A 21,062-nucleotide genomic window follows, 5' to 3' on the forward strand; every position below is an offset into this window, starting at 1 on the left:
CATAGTATAGTAAGGCGTTTTTTTCGGCCAAAAAAAGTCAAAAATTTTTTCGACCTTAAAATGTCATAAAAAACGTCATAGTATAGTAAGGCGTTTTTTTCGGACAAAAAAAGTCAAAAATTTTTTCGACCTCAAAATGTCATAAAAAACGTCATAGTATAGTAAGGCGTTTTTTTCGGCCAAAAAAAGTCAAAAAATTTTTCGACCTCAAAATGTCATAAAAAACGTCATAGTATAGTAAGGCGTTTTTTTCGGGCAAAAAAAGTCAAAAATTTTTTCGACCTCAAAATGTCATAAAAAACGTCATAGTATAGTAAGGCGTCAAAATCTGCCAAAAAAAGTCAAAATTTTTTTCGACCTCAAAATGTCATAAAAAACGTCATAGTATAGTAAGGCGTTTTTTTCGGCCAAAAAAAGTCAAAATTTTTTTCGACCTCAAAATGTCATAAAAAACGTCATAGTATAGTAAGGCGTTTTTTTCGGCCAAAAAAAGTCAAAATTTTTTTCGACCTCAAAATGTCATAAAAAACGTCATAGTATAGTAAGGCGTTTTTTTCGGACAAAAAAAGTCAAAAAAAATTTCGACCTTAAAATGTCATAAAAAACGTCATAGTATAGTAAGGCGTTTTTTTCGGCCAAAAAAAGTCAACATTTTTTTCGACCTCAAAATGTCATAAAAAACGTCATAGTATAGTAAGGCGTTTTTTTCGGCCAAAAAAAGTCAAAAAAATTTTCGACCTCAAAATGTCATAAAAAACGTCATAGTATAGTAAGGCGTTTTTTTCGGCCAAAAAAAGGCAAAATTTTTTTCGACCTCAAAATGTCATAAAAAACGTCATAGTATAGTAAGGCGTTTTTTTCGGCCAAAAAAAGTCAAAAAATTTTTCGACCTCAAAATGTCATAAAAAACGTCATAGTATAGTAAGGCGTTTTTTTCGGCCAAAAAAATTCAAAAAATTTTTTGACCTCAAAATGTAATAAAAAAGGTCATAGTATAGTAAGGCATCAAAATCTCCCAAAAAAAGTCAAATTTTTTTTTGACCTCGAAATGTCATAAAAAACATCATAGTATAGTAAGGCGTTTTTTTCAGCCAAAAAAAGTCAAAAAAAATTTCGACCTCCAAATGTCATAAAAAACGTCATAGTATAGTATGGCGTTTTTTCAGGCAAAAAAAGTCAAAATTTTTTTCGACCTCAAAATGTCATAAAAAACGTCATAGTATAGTAAGGCGTTTTTTTCGGCCAAAAAAAGTCAAAATTTTTTTCGACCTCAAAATGTCATAAAAAACGTCATAGTATAGTAAGGCGTTTTTTTCGGCCAAAAAAAGTCAAAATTTTTTTCGACCTCAAAATGTTATAAAAAACGTCATAGTATAGTAAGGCGTCAAAATCGGCCAAAAAAAGTCAAAATTTTTTTCGACCTCAAAATGTTATAAAAAACGTCATAGTATAGTAAGGCGTCAAAATCGGCCAAAAAAAGTCAAAATTTTTTTCGACCTCAAAATGTCATAAAAAACGTCATAGTATAGTAAGGCGTCAAAATCTGCCAAAAAAAGTCAAAAATTTTTTTGACCTCGAAATGTCATAAAAAACGTCATAGTATAGTAAGGCGTTTTTTTCGGCCAAAAAAAGTCAAAAATTTTTTCGACCTTAAAATGTCATAAAAAACGTCATAGTATAGTAAGGCGTTTTTTTCGGACAAAAAAAGTCAAAAATTTTTTCGACCTCAAAATGTCATAAAAAACGTCATAGTATAGTAAGGCGTTTTTTTCGGCCAAAAAAAGTCAAAAAATTTTTCGACCTCAAAATGTCATAAAAAACGTCATAGTATAGTAAGGCGTTTTTTTCGGGCAAAAAAAGTCAAAAATTTTTTCGACCTCAAAATGTCATAAAAAACGTCATAGTATAGTAAGGCGTCAAAATCTGCCAAAAAAAGTCAAAATTTTTTTCGACCTCAAAATGTCATAAAAAACGTCATAGTATAGTAAGGCGTTTTTTTCGGCCAAAAAAAGTCAAAATTTTTTTCGACCTCAAAATGTCATAAAAAACGTCATAGTATAGTAAGGCGTTTTTTTCGGCCAAAAAAAGTCAAAATTTTTTTCGACCTCAAAATGTTATAAAAAACGTCATAGTATAGTAAGGCGTCAAAATCGGCCAAAAAAAGTCAAAATTTTTTTCGACCTCAAAATGTTATAAAAAACGTCATAGTATAGTAAGGCGTCAAAATCGGCCAAAAAAAGTCAAAATTTTTTTCGACCTCAAAATGTCATAAAAAACGTCATAGTATAGTAAGGCGTCAAAATCTGCCAAAACAAGTCAAAAATTTTTTTGACCTCGAAATGTCATAAAAAACGTCATAGTATAGTAAGGCGTTTTTTTCGGCCAAAAAAAGTCAAAAATTTTTTCGACCTTAAAATGTCATAAAAAACGTCATAGTATAGTAAGGCGTTTTTTTCGGACAAAAAAAGTCAAAAATTTTTTCGACCTCAAAATGTCATAAAAAACGTCATAGTATAGTAAGGCGTCAAAATCTGCCAAAAAAAGTCAAATTCTTTTTTTGACCTCGAAATGTCATAAAAAACGTCATAGTATAGTAAGGCGTTTTTTTCGGCCAAAAAAAGTCAAAATTTTTTTCGACCTCAAAATGTCATAAAAAACGTCATAGTATAGTAAGGCGTTTTTTTCGGCCAAAAAAAGTCAAAATTTTTTTCGACCTCAAAATGTTATAAAAAACGTCATAGTATAGTAAGGCGTCAAAATCGGACAAAAAAAGTCAATTTTTTTCGACCTCAAAATGTCATAAAAAACGTCATAGTATAGTAAGGCGTCAAAATCGGACAAAAAAAGTCAAAATTTTTTTCGACCTCAAAATGTCATAAAAAACGTCATAGTATAGTAAGGCGTCAAAATCTGCCAAAAAAAGTCCAATTTTTTTTTGACCTCGAAATGTCATAAAAAACGTCATAGTATAGTATGGCGTTTTTTTCGGCCAACAAAAGTCAAAAAAAATTTCGACCTCAAAATGTCATAAAAAACGTCGTAGTATAGTAAGGCGTTTTTTTCGGCCAAAAAAAGTCAAAAATTTTTTCGACCTCAAAATGTCATAAAAAACGTCATAGTATAGTAAGGCGTTTTTTTCGGACAAAAAAAGTCAAAAAATTTTTCGACCTTAAAATGTCATAAAAAACGTCATAGTATAGTAAGGCGTTTTTTTCGGCCAAAAAAAGTCAACATTTTTTTCGACCTCAAAATGTCATAAAAAACGTCATAGTATAGTAAGGCGTTTTTTTCGGACAAAAAAAGTCAAAAAAAATTTCGACCTTAAAATGTCATAAAAAACGTCATAGTATAGTAAGGCGTTTTTTTCGGCCAAAAAAAGTCAACATTTTTTTCGACCTCAAAATGTCATAAAAAACGTCATAGTATAGTAAGGCGTTTTTTTCGGCCAAAAAAAGTCAAAAAAATTTTCGACCTCAAAATGTCATAAAAAACGTCATAGTATAGTAAGGCGTTTTTTTCGGCCAAAAAAAGGCAAAATTTTTTTCGACCTCAAAATGTCATAAAAAACGTCATAGTATAGTAAGGCGTTTTTTTCGGCCAAAAAAAGTCAAAAAATTTTTCGACCTCAAAATGTCATAAAAAACGTCATAGTATAGTAAGGCGTTTTTTTCGGCCAAAAAAATTCAAAAAATTTTTTGACCTCAAAATGTAATAAAAAAGGTCATAGTATAGTAAGGCATCAAAATCTCCCAAAAAAAGTCAAATTTTTTTTTGACCTCGAAATGTCATAAAAAACATCATAGTATAGTAAGGCGTTTTTTTCAGCCAAAAAAAGTCAAAAAAAATTTCGACCTCCAAATGTCATAAAAAACGTCATAGTATAGTATGGCGTTTTTTCAGGCAAAAAAAGTCAAAATTTTTTTCGACCTCAAAATGTCATAAAAAACGTCATAGTATAGTAAGGCGTTTTTTTCGGCCAAAAAAAGTCAAAAATTTTTTCGACCTCAAAATGTCATAAAAAACGTCATAGTATAGTAAGGCGTTTTTTTCGGCCAAAAAAAGTCAAAATTTTTTTCGACCTCAAAATGTTATAAAAAACGTCATAGTATAGTAAGGCGTCAAAATCTGCCAAAAAAAGTCAATTTTTTTTTTGACCTCGAAATGTCATAAAAAACGTCATAGTATAGTAAGGCGTTTTTTTCGGGCAAAAAAAGTCAAAATTTTTTTCGACCTCAAAATGTCATAAAAAACGTCATAGTATAGTAAGGCGTTTTTTTCGGCCAAAAAAAGTCAAAATTTTTTTTGACCTCAAAATGTCATAAAAAATGTCATAGTATATAGTAAGGTGTTTTTTTCAACCTCAAAATGTCATAAAAAACGTCATAGTATAGTAAGGCGTCAAAATCGGACCAAAAAAGTCACAATTTTTTTAGCCTCAAAATGTCATAAAAATGGTCATAGTATAGTAAGTCTGTAAACCTGTAAAATTGTAATCTGTCCCCTTCAGCCCAAGGTGGTGACAGACACGGATGAGACAGAGCTCGCCCGGCAGCTGGAGAGGTTAGAGCGGGAGAACGCTGAGGTGGACGGAGATGATGACGACGAGGAGATGGAGGCCAAAGCAGAGGACTAGAGTTGTTCATTGGAAGAAGGCTGGTGGGAAAAACATCAATGGAGAAAATGTGGACGGACATGGCCACAGTCACTAGGTCCAACAGATGTTAACTTTCACATTGCAAACATTAACTGGTGTTAATAGTTCATTGGCAAACATCCAGGTTTGTTCATTAGCAGGGTTTGTCTCAGAGGACAGTCACTCAAAATACTGTTTTCGTATCCAGACATGGACACATGGAGAGTTAAATTTCCAATTACACATCAATATAGTTTCTATTTTTAAGTACACCGATTTGAATAAATGATAATTCTAAAAAAACAAAAGCTGTTTACAAGCAGTGGCCTTCACTTGCGTTTTGCTTCAGAGCCCAGTGTCTTCAGTATCCATGGCGCTTCATCTCTGGCTGGTCACTGGATGTGATTGATTAAAGGGGAAACGCATAGGCTCGTCTGTCTTTGCACCAGTCAGTGGTGACTTTATTTTTTGCTGTTTCTCTTCCAGTTAGAGTTTTTACTGGCAAGATCTGCTCTTGTTTAGCTCACATGACATCAATAAAGTTCTGGAAGTTTTGATCTCAATGCGTCTTTGTCTGCTGTTATGAGTAGACTGTTAAGTAGACTTAACCTTACACGCTGATCAATGGGTAAATTAACCAAAGGATTTGTGAAGTGCTGATTCTAAGGTCAAGAATTAATTTTCACTTGCAGTAGTTTCAATTACATTGCTAGCTGTTTTGGAACTGTAATACATTTTGCCAAATTTCTACTGTCTAACTGCAAAAGGAAACAAGGTTGAGGGAAAACAAAAGGCAGTTACCGTTAGTTACAAAAATCAATTTTAATCAAATGTTCACCGATACAAAAACGAATGGACAGCATCCTCACAACTTCAGATCATTTTTCCCGTTCTTAGCTCATTTTCCTATAGTGGTCATGATGTGTGTGTGCTTTTGGGGCTGCTGGGATGTCACCACCTAAGACATTCTGTGGGTCCTGTCAGACGCATTTCAAATGACAACTAGGTGTTTTTGAGAAGGTCTGAGGATAGGAACATGCCAACACGTTTATCAGGAATGTGACAAGGAAAAATGAAGCAAAGTATGTTAGTAAGTTGGAGCTGAATCCAAAACCCTGAATAAATAACCCTGTAAAAAAATCATATCCTTATTGTAGTTATGCATACTGTAAAGTCTGTCTGCTTAACCAAGCCAGATTTCACACCTTAGTTACTTTAAAGAAAAGCTTGTAAGACCAGTAAACTGGCTCCCTGTCACAATCCTGCAGACAGACTTTTTCCACAAAATGTGTGTTGGCATGTATGTAAATCAAAAAGTCTAGGACCAAGAAGCATTATCTGGTAACACAACAACAGTCCTGGGTGCCTGTCAGCAGCTTTCTCTCAGAGTTATTTTATCATAGTAAAATAATGACGTACTGTATATACACGAAAGTACACCAATACAGTCAGCACCTGCAAACAGTGAGGAGAGGTGAATGCAGCCTGAGTATGCTGAGACAAAAATAGACAAGACGTGAACAACTGGTGCAAATGTGAGAATGAGCAGAATTTGCAGTTACAGTCTGTGCTGGTATGGACAAGTTGCTTAGTTTGGGGTGACATAACCGCGCTACACTATTATACACTATGTATGAAAAGAACAAAATAACAAAAAACAGTTGATCTTCATTCAGTGGTTAATTTACTTATTTCACCAGTCCAATTTTTTTTGCCTCCGTTTCATAAATGAGTAACCGCCACATCTTCACAATGAAGACTTCAGCCTCTTCATCAAGAACCTAAGCAGGAGCAAAAAGAAAATTTAGCATGTCGCACAAGAACAAGTTAGAAGAGACAAAGTTAGAAGTCCACAGGGTCCTCAAGCAGATTTCCAAAGTCCGTCTGGGGTTCAGACATTGCTCAGATTACTTATAAATCATAGCAATATTAAAACATATAAGACAGGAATAATGATGGCAAAGCCTGGTTTTCATTAAAAAAAAATTTTGTATGAAAATTTGTTCAAAGTTTTCATTCAAATTCATGGAAATGGATTACCAGGCCTGATATTGTGAAGGTGACCATGTCACGGTATGTATTACTGCAGGCAGCATGTCCAAAAAATGGACATTTGGATTCAGACATAATTTCTCACGTCACAATTTTAAAAAAATGTTAAATTTGCAAGTTTGTAGAGTAACGCCCACAGATTTGACCCTTTCATTATTTGACTATTACAAGAATTGAACTGAATATTCCAATGAGAACTGCCCGTCTCTCCATAACATCACCAAAGTTAACATGAACATAACATAAAACCATTTAACAGTGTGAGAGATTACTTATAAACAACGTTACTCACCATAGCAACATCATCCAAGATACTCTGTGGCATACTGTGAGCCATCACCTGAGAAAACAAAGACAAAAACATCAGGATCATTTAATTTTCATGGTTTCACTTTCCTTCCAAATCTGAATGAAGTCAAACGTATAAACATGATCAATACCTTGGAGCAGACAAAGTCCACTAACGTCGGCTCTTCCTCTCCGATGTACTCAATGATCTTTTTATTGATCCAGGGCCGAACACGTCGTTCCATTAATGTCTGTGAAAGAAAAAAATAAAAGCACTGGTTACATCTGCAACCATTTCTGCACGACTACTACAGTTTAATTGAGATCAGGAAGTGATAAGTGAATAAATCATTTTTCTGTCTGCTCTCTCGATAAATATAAAGCGTGAAGCTGCTCAGATGTTAGGAGCGCAGTTTGTGAATACACTCACTGTTTATTTTTTTTTTATTAAACCATGTCACCCCTTTATAATTACTCCTCGAGGCCAATATTCTAAATAACTTCTATACTTGGAAAGGTATTAAAAAGATTCCATGAACTAAATCTCTTCCTTTCCTCACCGTATCAACCATCGACCAGTCCAGCGGGTAGGAGAACAGCTCAGGTTTTGCCGTGGGAATCTTTTCGATCAGGCTCTTAATGTGTTTGCGTTTCTCTTCGGCATTAGCTCCCTTTATGCTGGAGAGCCCGGCCCCGTCCACCCCGAGGCTCTTGTCATCGTCGTAATCCAGCGGCACCAGTTTCCTCTTGCGGGGCTGTTCGTCGGCCTCCTCGTCATCGAACTTGTCGAAGACGCTGTCCACGGGCAGCTTCTTCCTTTTACCTACGTTGGGCTGACTTGGGCTTCCTGTGGCACCTGGAGAGAACAAGGATTTTAAAAATACAATTTTCACTTAGAAATGCTAAAGTTATAGGAATTTATGTGTGCACTTAAATTAAGAATTCACCCTGAAATACTGTTCAGTCTCATAAATTGTTGGTTTTTCATGATTTAGTTTTCATAAGCATTAATTTGACCTCTTACTTATCCACATCTTCTTCAGTTAGTGATTTCCCACATTACCCAGACTAAATTTCAACTGAGAATTTGTGCTCCATACATAAAGGTGGAAAGAGCAATCACAACAAAGAACGCTTTGTGCGTTTTTCCAGTCGAATGAAAGTGTGTGTGAAAAGACAGTAGAACTATGGTGTGTGGTGGGTGGTTGTGAAAATGGCAAAAATCCATTCAAGAAGAAACAGCACTGACAACAGGCGTGCTAAGTGTGCATTGTGGTCTATGCAGGCTACAGTAAGAGGAGAAAATTCTACTGTATCTGAATCTTGAGAATTTCTCCCCATTTGGTTGCTGAACATTATCATAAAGGGACGTCTTCTAACCCACATCAACCAGTACATTTATATTTATACTTTCTATATTAAAAAAAGAAAAAAACTAAAAGCCGAAATTAATTCTCGTTAAATGTACAATAAAACAGAGAAAATCTGACATTTAAGAAGCTAAACAAATTGAGTGTTTGGTAGTGAAGTAGGCAGTCAGAAAAGTGAGTTAACATTTAACTGATACTCAAAATTGTAGCACATTAAATTTCTGTTAAATCGACCGACTGACAGTCCTCTCTGTGCGTGCTTTAACACATTTCGTTTAAACTCACCGAGTTTGAGGCTGAGGCCGATCTTTGGCCGGTGTTCCTCCTGTGGCAGGGCCTCTGGGGGCGAGTTCTCGTGGGGGATGATGATGCCACAGGGCGATTCGTCCCCGGGTGTGTTGGGGGACACGTTGCCACTGGCCGATGACACTGAGGGTGCTGCTGTGATGGGCCGCATCGTGGGCTTCAGGCACGGTTTTGCATCAGGGTTATCTTCATCGTTGTCATAGTCCTCCTCCTCACCCTCCTCCACCTCGTCGTCTGAGTGGGCGGGCCTTGAACGGGCGTCTCCTCTGTCCTGTTCCCCTCGACGGTCCCGGTGGTCTCGTGGAACCCTGTGGCGTTCCCGTTCCTCCTCGGGCTCTGGCTCTTAGTAGTCATAGTATAGTAAGGCGTCAAAATCTGCCAAAAAAAGTCAATTTTTTTTTTGACCTCAAAATGTCATAAAAAACGTCATAGTATAGTAAGGCGTCAAAATCGGACCAAAAAAGTCACAATTTTTTTAGCCTCAAAATGTCATAAAAATGGTCATAGTATAGTAAGTCTGTAAACCTGTAAAATTGTAATCTGTCCCCTTCAGCCCAAGGTGGTGACAGACACGGATGAGACAGAGCTCGCCCGGCAGCTGGAGAGGTTAGAGCGGGAGAACGCTGAGGTGGACGGAGATGATGACGACGAGGAGATGGAGGCCAAAGCAGAGGACTAGAGTTGTTCATTGGAAGAAGGCTGGTGGGAAAAACATCAATGGAGAAAATGTGGACGGACATGGCCACAGTCACTAGGTCCAACAGATGTTAACTTTCACATTGCAAACATTAACTGGTGTTAATAGTTCATTGGCAAACATCCAGGTTTGTTCATTAGCAGGGTTTGTCTCAGAGGACAGTCACTCAAAATACTGTTTTCGTATCCAGACATGGACACATGGAGAGTTAAATTTCCAATTACACATCAATATAGTTTCTATTTTTAAGTACACCGATTTGAATAAATGATAATTCTAAAAAAACAAAAGCTGTTTACAAGCAGTGGCCTTCACTTGCGTTTTGCTTCAGAGCCCAGTGTCTTCAGTATCCATGGCGCTTCATCTCTGGCTGGTCACTGGATGTGATTGATTAAAGGGGAAACGCATAGGCTCGTCTGTCTTTGCACCAGTCAGTGGTGACTTTATTTTTTGCTGTTTCTCTTCCAGTTAGAGTTTTTACTGGCAAGATCTGCTCTTGTTTAGCTCACATGACATCAATAAAGTTCTGGAAGTTTTGATCTCAATGCGTCTTTGTCTGCTGTTATGAGTAGACTGTTAAGTAGACTTAACCTTACACGCTGATCAATGGGTAAATTAACCAAAGGATTTGTGAAGTGCTGATTCTAAGGTCAAGAATTAATTTTCACTTGCAGTAGTTTCAATTACATTGCTAGCTGTTTTGGAACTGTAATACATTTTGCCAAATTTCTACTGTCTAACTGCAAAAGGAAACAAGGTTGAGGGAAAACAAAAGGCAGTTACCGTTAGTTACAAAAATCAATTTTAATCAAATGTTCACCGATACAAAAACGAATGGACAGCATCCTCACAACTTCAGATCATTTTTCCCGTTCTTAGCTCATTTTCCTATAGTGGTCATGATGTGTGTGTGCTTTTGGGGCTGCTGGGATGTCACCACCTAAGACATTCTGTGGGTCCTGTCAGACGCATTTCAAATGACAACTAGGTGTTTTTGAGAAGGTCTGAGGATAGGAACATGCCAACACGTTTATCAGGAATGTGACAAGGAAAAATGAAGCAAAGTATGTTAGTAAGTTGGAGCTGAATCCAAAACCCTGAATAAATAACCCTGTAAAAAAATCATATCCTTATTGTAGTTATGCATACTGTAAAGTCTGTCTGCTTAACCAAGCCAGATTTCACACCTTAGTTACTTTAAAGAAAAGCTTGTAAGACCAGTAAACTGGCTCCCTGTCACAATCCTGCAGACAGACTTTTTCCACAAAATGTGTGTTGGCATGTATGTAAATCAAAAAGTCTAGGACCAAGAAGCATTATCTGGTAACACAACAACAGTCCTGGGTGCCTGTCAGCAGCTTTCTCTCAGAGTTATTTTATCATAGTAAAATAATGACGTACTGTATATACACGAAAGTACACCAATACAGTCAGCACCTGCAAACAGTGAGGAGAGGTGAATGCAGCCTGAGTATGCTGAGACAAAAATAGACAAGACGTGAACAACTGGTGCAAATGTGAGAATGAGCAGAATTTGCAGTTACAGTCTGTGCTGGTATGGACAAGTTGCTTAGTTTGGGGTGACATAACCGCGCTACACTATTATACACTATGTATGAAAAGAACAAAATAACAAAAAACAGTTGATCTTCATTCAGTGGTTAATTTACTTATTTCACCAGTCCAATTTTTTTTGCCTCCGTTTCATAAATGAGTAACCGCCACATCTTCACAATGAAGACTTCAGCCTCTTCATCAAGAACCTAAGCAGGAGCAAAAAGAAAATTTAGAAGAGACAAAGTTAGAAGTCCACAGGGTCCTCAAGCAGCTTTCCAAAGTCCGTCTGGGGTTCAGGCTTTGCTCAGATTACTTATAAATCATAGCAATATTAAAACATATAAGACAGGAATAATGATGGCAAAGCCTGGTTTTCATTAAAAAAAAAATTTTGTATGAAAATTTGTTCAAAGTTTTCATTCAAATTCATGGAAATGGATTACCAGGCCTGATATTGTGAAGGTGACCATGTCACGGTATGTATTACTGCAGGCAGCATGTCCAAAAAATGGACATTTGGATTCAGACATAATTTCTCACGTCACAATTTTTAAAAAAATGTTAAATTTGCAAGTTTGTAGAGTAACGCCCACAGATTTGACCCTTTCATTATTTGACTATTACAAGAACTGAACTGAATATTCCAATGAGAACTGCCCGTCTCTCCATAACGTCACCAAAGTTAACATGAACATAACATAAAACCATTTAACAGTGTGAGAGATTACTTATAAACAACGTTACTCACCATAGCAACATCATCCAAGATACTCTGTGGCATACTGTGAGCCATCACCTGAGAAAACAAAGACAAAAACATCAGGATCATTTAATTTTCATGGTTTCACTTTGCTTCCAAATCTGAATGAAGTCAAACGTATAAACATGATCAATACCTTGGAGCAGACAAAGTCCACTAACGTCGGCTCTTCCTCTCCGATGTACTCAATGATCTTTTTATTGATCCAGGGCCGAACACGTCGTTCCATTAATGTCTGTGAAAGAAAAAAATAAAAGCACTGGTTACATCTGCAACCATTTCTGCACGACTACTACAGTTTAATTGAGATCAGGAAGTGATAAGTGAATAAATCATTTTTCTGTCTGCTCTCTCGATAAATATAAAGCGTGAAGCTGCTCAGATGTCAGGAGCGCAGTTTGTGAATACACTCACTGTTTATTTTTTTTTTTTATTAAACCATGTCACCCCTTTATAATTACTCCTCGAGGCCAATATTCTAAATAACTTCTATACTTGGAAAGGTATTAAAAAGATTCCATGAACTAAATCTCTTCCTTTCCTCACCGTATCAACCATCGACCAGTCCAGCGGGTAGGAGAACAGCTCAGGTTTTGCCGTGGGAATCTTTTCGATCAGGCTCTTAATGTGTTTGCGTTTCTCTTCGGCATTAGCTCCCTTTATGCTGGAGAGCCCGGCCCCGTCCACCCCGAGGCTCTTGTCATCGTCGTAATCCAGCGGCACCAGTTTCCTCTTGCGGGGCTGTTCGTCGGCCTCCTCGTCATCGAACTTGTCGAAGACGCTGTCCACGGGCAGCTTCTTCCTTTTACCTACGTTGGGCTGACTTGGGCTTCCTGTGGCACCTGGAGAGAACAAGGATTTTAAAAATACAATTTTCACTTAGAAATGCTAAAGTTATAGGAATTTATGTGTGCACTTAAATTAAGAATTCACCCTGAAATACTGTTCAGTCTCATAAATTGTTGGTTTTAATTTGACCTCTTACTTATCCACATCTTCTTCAGTTAGTGATTTCCCACATTACCCAGACTAAATTTCAACTGAGAATTTGTGCTCCATACATAAAGGTGGAAAGAGCAATCACAACAAAGAATGCTTTGTGCGTTTTTCCAGTCGAATGAAAGTGTGTGTGAAAAGACAGTAGAACTATGGTGTGTGGTGGGTGGTTGTGAAAATGGCAAAAATCCATTCAAGAAGAAACAGCACTGACAACAGGCATGCTAAGTGTGCATTGTGGTCTATGCAGGCTACAGTAAGAGGAGAAAATTCTACTGTATCTGAATCTTGAGAATTTCTCCCCATTTGGTTGCTGAACATTATCATAAAGGGACAACGTCTTCTAACCCACATCAACCAGTACATTTATATTTATACTTTCTATATTAAAAAAAGAAAAAAACTAAAAGCCGAAATTAATTCTCGTTAAATGTACAATAAAACAGAGAAAATCTGACATTTAAGAAGCTAAACAAATTGAGTGTTTGGTAGTGAAGTAGGCAGTCAGAAAAGTGAGTTAACATTTAACTGATACTCAAAATTGTAGCACATTAAATTTCTGTTAAATCGACCGACTGACAGTCCTCTCTGTGCGTGCTTTAACACATTTCGTTTAAACTCACCGAGTTTGAGGCTGAGGCCGATCTTTGGCCGGTGTTCCTCCTGTGGCAGGGCCTCTGGGGGCGAGTTCTCGTGGGGGATGATGATGCCACAGGGCGACTCGTCCCCGGGTGTGTTGGGGGACACGTTGCCACTGGCCGATGACACTGAGGGTGCTGCTGTGATGGGCCGCATCGTGGGCTTCAGGCACGGTTTTGCATCAGGGTTATCTTCATCGTTGTCATAGTCCTCCTCCTCACCCTCCTCCACCTCGTCGTCTGAGTGGGCGGGCCTTGAACGGGCGTCTCCTCTGTCCTGTTCCCCTCGACGGTCCCGGTGGTCTCGTGGAACCCTGTGGCGTTCCCGTTCCTCCTCGGGCTCTGGCTCTTGGATGATGGGAGGTTGTCTCAGACGCTCCTCCTCTTCCTCTTCCATCTGGACCAATAAGATGAACATATGAAGAAAATAAACATCCAATCGCTGTGTTTTCCAGAAAAGAAGGTCAACACACAATGAAAGCTGGACACCCCTGACAACCCCTGGACAGCCTGTGCAGAGCTACAGAGAGACCCAGATGATAAAGTGACCTTCACAAAGACAACAGACAGCATGCTCACTCGCTACAGATATACAGGCAAACACACACAGTATTATTATAAAGAAGCATACCCTGCGTAGCTCTGCGTCTGGGTCTGGATGTCCCTCGTCTAACAGCCTCTGTCTGATTTCCTCCAGCTCCTCCTTCTCTCTCTTCCTGTCACGCTCGTCCGCCTCCATCTCCTTCTCTCGGTCTCTGAGACGCTTCTGCAGTGCACTGCCCCTAGGGGTCACACCAAAAATAACAGCCTTCAGAACAATGGCCGTAGCTGCAGTATTGCATCTGCTACAAGTCAAATATAGGTCACAGAGCATCTGCTGTGACTTTTTACTATGTTTTTACATGTTTAGGTGCCAAATGGCAGAGATCTCTCACACAGAGCAATGAAATAAATACCATGATGTTTAGGAACATACATTCTTGATATGTTTACTTAAAATTCACAGCATTTCTGACAAATTCAATTGAATTATTATAAAAAGTGTAAATTCAAGCCACTGAAAGGCTGTCAGATGCAAATCCTCTTTACGGAGGCACAGGTTTGCATTTATTTTCAGTTGCTCACCTGTAGTACTTCGGGTCATCTCTGTCATCATCATAGTCTTCAAGAAACTCTTTTAGCCTTTTGCCCTCTTTCACCTGAAGACACAAAGGACCACGCTTAACCTTTTTCAAGAAAAATTCACTCACAAACTGCATGCATTTATATTTATATGAAAACATGGCACCACATTAAAGTTTTCTTCAGGAAAACACCGTAACATATGCACATTTAATAGTGCTGTTTAATGGGGAAAAAAATATTGAACAGACCTTGAAACAAGTTATAAAATATATCCATCAAGGAAAATCCATTTCAAATTGAAACTCTAAGCTCAAACAGATTCTGTCGTAGAATGATTGTGCTTAGGGTAAAACTAGGTAACATTCTGGACAGTTAAACGAGGATAATGTGTACACCAAGTGTTCATGAACGTCACTGGACATTCATTCCTCTCACCATTTCTCGTCGGCGCTCGTCTTCCCTCTCGGTCTCCTTGGCATAATCCCGTGCCTTCTTCCTCTCCCTGAGCTCCCAGTTTTTGAGACGCTGTAGTAAACAGAGTGTTAGGTAAGCCACAACCAAATACAAACACACCCCACAACACACAAAGCTACCAAAAGTATTACGTGAGATGTTATTCTTAAAAAAAAAAAAATCGGACTAAAAGACCCTGTAATGTGATATGTGAAGATTTAAACATTAAAGTCTCCTTTAAGTCTCACTGTTATCCTTAATATTTAAGATGTAGGAGCTGTGATTGACAGTTACAGTTACAGCTATGCATCAGTCTCCAACCCTCCAGGTCACCATTCTGCCTTCCCCTACCTCCTGATATGCTGCTTCTTTGTCTCTGAGTTTCCTCTCCAGCTTCCTGCGTTCATACGCCTCCTCTTCATCCTCTTGGTCGCGTTTCTTTTCTCTGTCTCGGTCTCGACTCACTTCCCTGCAAAAACAAAGGTAAAAGTATATTATCAATGAATCTGATTTGGAACAGTGGTCAAAAATATACAATCTGTATAGGCCCACAACAAAAGTCTTAACATCTCATCAATTTTTAGACTTGCTGCAGACAGATGATCCCTCACAGCCATTTACACAGCTCTAATGTATTTCTATTTCAAACCTTTGACGTGACTGTTTTTTCCCCTTTACCTGGATCGGCTGCGGTCAGTGCTCCTGTCTCGGCTTCTGTCTCTGTCCCAGTCTCTGTCTCGCTCTCTTTCTCTGGTCTTGCGGTCACGGTCTTTGTCTCGGTCTCTCTCCCGTTCTCGCTCCCTTTCCCTCTCCCGCTCCCGCTCTCGCTCCTTCTCCCTTTCGCGGTCCCGCCGCTCTCTTTCCCGCTCTCGCTCTTTTTCTCGCTCCCTCCTTTCCCGTTCAAACTCCTGCCGCTCCTTCTCCCTCTTGTCCTTCTCTTCCTCCAGTTTCTGCAGAGCAAAACACAGACAGGTTCAGCCGATGCCACGTGTGGTCCAGCGAGTCAATTTGCTACTGTGCACAGATCAAGTGGTTTCCAGATTTTGAGGATAGACTACGAGATTTCATATGGTAACATGCCCTATACTAATCAGTGCAAGGCCTGTAAGAGAAGCTGGAATCCTAGAACTCAAACTGGGGAAAACCTGGAAGGATCAAAAGGCTCTCCATCACAGTGAGACAGCTTCAACATACATCAAAAGCAACACAATGAAGTGTTTTTTTGCTTCAAACTTATAGTGTAAACTACGGATTAAAAAGGATGTTACTGGAAACCACTTTAAACGTCAAAAAGATCTGTGGAACATGTTCAGCTTGAGGCATTCATAATGAGAAAAAGGCGCTGCAAAAGACAATGCTTTTTCTCTCCTTAAGAGTCCTCCTCTCAGAACAAGGAAAACAAAAACAGAAAACAGGCGTCAGTCTTTTGTTGAACTAGTTGTTTGTGACTTACAGGTGTTGAACTACGGACTCAGCCCTTCGCTGCCCCTACAAGCCTTTTAAGTTAGGCCTGGGAGGAAAGCAGGTCACACGGTATACAAGGGAAAAACGTTATGGGATTCTGTCTTGCTTAAGCATCATCATCATCATAATAATCATCATCATCAATAGCCTTTACTTCAATGTCATTCAGTAAAGTGCTAAATCAAGAAATGAACATAAGGAACATCAGTTACATTTCTGCACAGATATATGAAATTGTAGAAGCAGTCTTACCCTTGCAGAAGTCTTCAGCAGATCTTCATGACTCACTACTCAGACTCACACACAAGCACCACAACTTTGCCTTTGTGAGCATTACACACAAGGCTTAGAGTGCATTTGGTAACATATATAGTTCAAATGAAATCTGATTCAGAACAATAGCCATGTACATAATAAAATAAAATTCAATTTTCAATGTGTTATATTGCTTTTAGGGCATCTGTGTGAGTACAACAGCAGAATTAACTCAGTTTAATGTGAACTAACTGTTCACACGCTCATATGACGTCAGCTGGTCTTAAGCAAGAAACACAGACCTAAAAAGCCTTGGGTGTAATGCAAGTCCAGAGAAGGAAAGGCAGGAGATGTTTATATTACTAAAATATTCAGGTTAAGTTTCATTATTTATTACTTCATTGCCTTGCCTCTACTACAAATCTGTTTTATTTATTTAATTTCAGGTATCCAATTTTGATATCTATTTTGGTCTATTTTACTTACCTCTGTATAGTGTCAACCTGGGCTCCTTAAACAAATACTTGTCCGATTGCACTGTTCTGAGCAAAAATTATCTTAAGATTATTTTGCTATTACAATCTAACAGTCTATCAGACACTGTAGAATTTATTCATCATCTGTGGTGCTTTTTTAAGCAGCTGTTTCATTATTATAATAGATCTTTTACTTATATATAAATCATATCTTACTAAAAAGAAAAGAGGCAGAGTGTCTCATACTGATGGAGAGCAAGAGATGGAAGAGAGAAAGAAAAAAATCACACAACAACACATACAGAGAGCACGTACCTTGTCAGTCTTCAGTTCAGCATGCTGCTGTGGACAGGGCGCCCCCCCACACTAGCATAATAAAGGCTACAGCCAAAGTCACTGCAGTGGTTATTGACAGAGTCCTTGTGCTTCAACATGAACACCAGTAAGACAGACCATAATTCATAGAGGACTCGCACAGGTTCACTGACTTTCCAGCTTTCTGGGGAACTGCCAATGCTGTCATAAATTCAGGATCAAGTAGAGAAGTTCCTTTATAGTGTCAAAGGGTTGACTGAATAACGAGCATCATAAGCTCAGGCCAACACATGCAAACGCGCAGTGCAGTTGCCCCTATGCAAGTCCTCAATAGGGGGACGCCCAGTATATGTATATAGTAAATGAAGGCTGATACTTACATCCTATCCTCGTAACTTTTTCCAAAGCTCTGAGATTCATCTTGCTTTAGTCACCATATGATCACTATCATAATGGTGGGGTTTAATGAATAGATTAGCTTTTAAGTAACTTTACATCGTCTCCATGCATTTTTGTGTGATGAATGAAGAATGGATCTATAATGGTCACACCTAGATAGTTTCACTACGGTGGTCACAGGTGTCAAATCAGGCCTGAGAAAGGTGAGAAAAATACTAGCTGTCTGCCTACTTGTGGTGTCTGAGCACTGAACATGAAACATTTCATATAATATGGGGCGAATTAAGATGCTTGGTTGAGTAAATTTTAAGGAGTGCCAATTTGTAGCGAGGAATGCATGTTACTGAGATCAAGAAAACCTTGGTAAATGTGTCAACTAAATGTGCAAGCTCTAGGAGTGAACTATGTGAGCAGCTGCTGTCCAAAACCTGTAATATCAACTACAAGATCAAAGGAGCCACTTTACCTTGTGAGTGTCACGAAATTTACTAATCTCTCTGGAAATCAGGTCTCTCTTGTCCTCCTCCATATCAATGGTGTTAATGTCATCCTATGTGAAAAGGAAGGAAAAGTCAGCTCTCAGTTTGAAATAATGCTGCTCATTTTTACTTGCAAGTTCCAAGAAAACAATGGTACAAAGTTGGAAAATAATTAGTTAGTGTACCTCTTCTTTTTTCTCCTTTTTTCTCTTTCGTCGCTGGGAGTCCTCGTCCTGTGAAGGTGCGTTGAGCTCGGCAGCATATTCCCGCATCAAGCCATCGATCGCACCTTTAATAATCTGATCTTTCTTCTTGGTCTCCTCGTCTAGAACCTCTTCCTCTTCATCTCCTCCATCTTCAGCCTTTTTATTCTGCCAGTTCAAAAAACAACCTTGTTTATCTAATTTAATTATTGCAAAAAAGAAACATGCATTTGAATCCGTTAAAAAATTTGTGAGAATGAAATGTGGTCATCAATTCAGAGGTCTGGAATGAATCTTGGTATATGATCAATTCCTGAAGCAGCATATCATACCCCATTCGCGGTCTTCTTCTTAGCCTTCCACTCATCTAGCTGAGCTTTTGTCTTGGCATCCACCTTCACCAGGAGATTTTTGTCTCCAATCTGCAGGTCATGAAGCAGCCGCAGGGCTCGCAGCGTAGACTCTGGCTCCTTGTACTCACAAAACCCAAAAGCTGCAACAGATATTGACAAAGAAATATATATTGAGGCAGGTTAAAATGTGGTCATTTATGATTTAATAAGATAATAGTTTCAGACCTCATGTCTCATGTCATTACTGATTGGTTTAAAGTAAAAATGTCTTGTGTATTTAGAGATGATTACCCAAGTTAGCAAAAAATGAAAGTATTTCTTGATCTATAGATGCTTGATGCATATATTATGACTTACCTTGAAGCTTGCCAGAGGCTCCTTGGACTCTCTTCCAGCTCAGAACAATTCCACATTTCTAAAACAGTTGCACAAAGGGAAAAAGAGTTCATGACTCAAGTGGAAGTGATTTTTTTTTAACACAACAGCAAAGAATTCAATCTCAACAGGCTGCCTAAGTACTTTGGTAATACAGTTCTCTCACACACACACACACACACACATATATATATACATATACATATATATATAATGCAAAGAGGATATATGTTACATCTATTAAAAACTAATCAAAGTGTGTAGATTTGACTGTTTGAAAAAAAGGACCGTAAAATAATATCTGTGTTGTTTCAGATAAATCTTGGATGCAATTTCCATGCTCAGAGGACAATTCTCTTTGGAATACATAAGTATTCCACAACCGAGTGGCTATATGCTATGTTTGTAAAGCCTTTTCTGTTGCTTACCGCCAGCAGCTGTCTGATCAGCATATCTGAAGCTTTTTCTGATATGTTCCCCACAAACACTGTGGTGGTGGGGCCACTGCTCTCATCGTTCTCTTTGGCTCGCATGTCAGCAATTTCCTTCTTATGAACTGCAGGCTTACTGACCACCGACACAGAAGGCACCATCACTGCCGGGGTGGGCGTCATGATGCCCATGTGAACTGGGATCATTGGAGCTCCTACAACCACCAAAGGAAATGAACATCAAAGAGAGACAGGACAATCTGGAATTAAATACTTTGATTGAAAGAGGCTGACTAATATCAGTACAATATTTTAACTTCCAACAGATAGTTTCTTAACAATCAGATAATAAAAGTATAGAGCCTTACAATGACAACCCTCCTTCTCAGAACCTTAGGGCTGCTAATCTTAAAATTCTTTGTGCAGCACTGAATGAGGTGAAACAGCATGTCATACAAGTTTATGGCAGAATAGATAAGTGCTTACCTGAGGGGAAGCCAGCATACTGAGGGGGAATACCAGGAGGGGGCAACAGCGGCCGGTTTAAATGAGGAGGGAAGGACATTCTGGGTGTGAATCAGACCGACCTGAAGGGAACAGTGAGAGTCAGCAGTCTGTGTATGCCTGATATGCTAAATTCACAATTGGACTGAGTCCTTTAAACAACGTAACGTCGACGTTAGAAATACGGTTCAAACTTTTGCCAGCAACAGCTAACTTTGTTAAAAACAAACATTAAGTGAAATACTGACAAACTGAGGCGCTAGTTTACTCTAACGTTACAAATCATATTTGAGACTTTTACTATCCAGCTGTTAGCTTAGCGAGGTAACGTTCATTAACCCAATATCACGAAGTCCCACAGTTCGTCTGTTATTACTTTCATCTGTTGCTGTACAAAGTTATGTAGCAAAGTAACTCAACCTCAAATTAAGTTACTAAAAAACTAGTAGCTTAGTTAGCTATAGCTAGCATTAAGCACGCTACCGTACCCGGCAAAGCTAAATCTGGCTAAGCTAACATTAGCTAGAGCTGATGTTACCTAACAGGCAAAACTCACTTTTGCGGACTAAATATGGATCCAGATAAATGTGAAAATGTCCATATATACATACCCCGAATCAGGTGGCGTATAACCAAGCAGAAACAGCTTGGGGGTTATTAATTATGAAAATGTTTGTAACGATCCGTATGTTGGGTTAGCACGCTGGCTAGTCACGGGCCTTCAAAAACATTGACGCAAGCGCATTACGTACTAGATCGTAAGCGCGCTTGGTTTGTGTGTAGGGACGCTACCGCTGGGCGGGGCAAGATAGAGGTAAAAGGGCGACTAGTGGTACTAGCTGGTACTGCTCTAACATTACTACAACTAGTCATTGTAGTTGGAAATTACAATTTCTAACAACAATAATAATCGGATAAATATTTTATTTAATA

At 38.4% G+C, this 21,062-nt stretch overlaps 3 protein-coding genes across 3 annotated transcripts in view; 1 reads left to right on the top strand and 2 right to left on the bottom strand.

Annotated features, from left to right (window-relative positions):
* Positions 1–5,190, top strand: part of eif2s1b (eukaryotic translation initiation factor 2, subunit 1 alpha b) — a 38,781-nt gene extending 33,591 nt beyond the window's left edge. Inside the window, exon 8 of the mRNA XM_041064242.1 lies at positions 4,508–5,190. Within this exon, the coding sequence (XP_040920176.1) occupies positions 4,508–4,633 (126 nt within the window). The 3' untranslated portion in view covers positions 4,634–5,190. The remainder of the gene's footprint in view (positions 1–4,507) is intronic.
* LOC121199944 (RNA-binding protein 25-like) lies at positions 4,584–8,992 on the bottom strand (the record flags this gene model as incomplete). Its single annotated transcript, XM_041064961.1, has 5 exons — positions 4,584–6,414; positions 6,978–7,025; positions 7,126–7,224; positions 7,534–7,829; positions 8,629–8,992. Coding segments are annotated over 5 exons (900 nt in total), but the record flags the coding sequence as incomplete, so codon positions are not given.
* A 286-nt stretch (positions 8,993–9,278) lies between these two features.
* rbm25b (RNA binding motif protein 25b) lies at positions 9,279–20,879 on the bottom strand. The gene is made up of 17 exons (XM_041064239.1): positions 20,741–20,879; positions 20,112–20,212; positions 19,623–19,840; positions 19,177–19,234; positions 18,799–18,959; positions 18,449–18,634; positions 18,251–18,334; positions 15,554–15,825; positions 15,227–15,344; positions 14,858–14,947; positions 14,423–14,496; positions 13,929–14,079; positions 13,283–13,694; positions 12,210–12,505; positions 11,800–11,898; positions 11,652–11,699; positions 9,279–11,109 (listed from the first exon to the last, which is right to left on the bottom strand). Exons 2-17 carry the CDS (start codon positions 20,188–20,190, stop codon positions 11,017–11,019), a joined length of 2,439 nt encoding a protein of 812 aa, XP_040920173.1. The 5' UTR covers positions 20,191–20,212; positions 20,741–20,879; the 3' UTR covers positions 9,279–11,016.
* Positions 20,880–21,062: the final 183 nt, after the last annotated feature.

This window comes from Toxotes jaculatrix, chromosome 19 (genome assembly GCF_017976425.1).
Source record: "Toxotes jaculatrix isolate fToxJac2 chromosome 19, fToxJac2.pri, whole genome shotgun sequence".
Lineage (NCBI taxonomy): Eukaryota > Metazoa > Chordata > Actinopteri > Toxotidae > Toxotes > Toxotes jaculatrix.

Coding starts and splice junctions, on each gene's coding strand:
- rbm25b (XM_041064239.1), bottom strand. CDS start 20,190: ATGTCCTTCCCTCCTCATTTAAACCGGCCGCTGTTGCCCCCTCCTGGT. Junction 19,235..19,622: donor TGATCAGACAGCTGCTGGCG/GTAAGCAACAGA, acceptor CAACTGTTTTAG/AAATGTGGAATTGTTCTGAG. Junction 11,110..11,651: donor TCTTGGATGATGTTGCTATG/GTGAGTAACGTT, acceptor GCTCCTGCTTAG/GTTCTTGATGAAGAGGCTGA.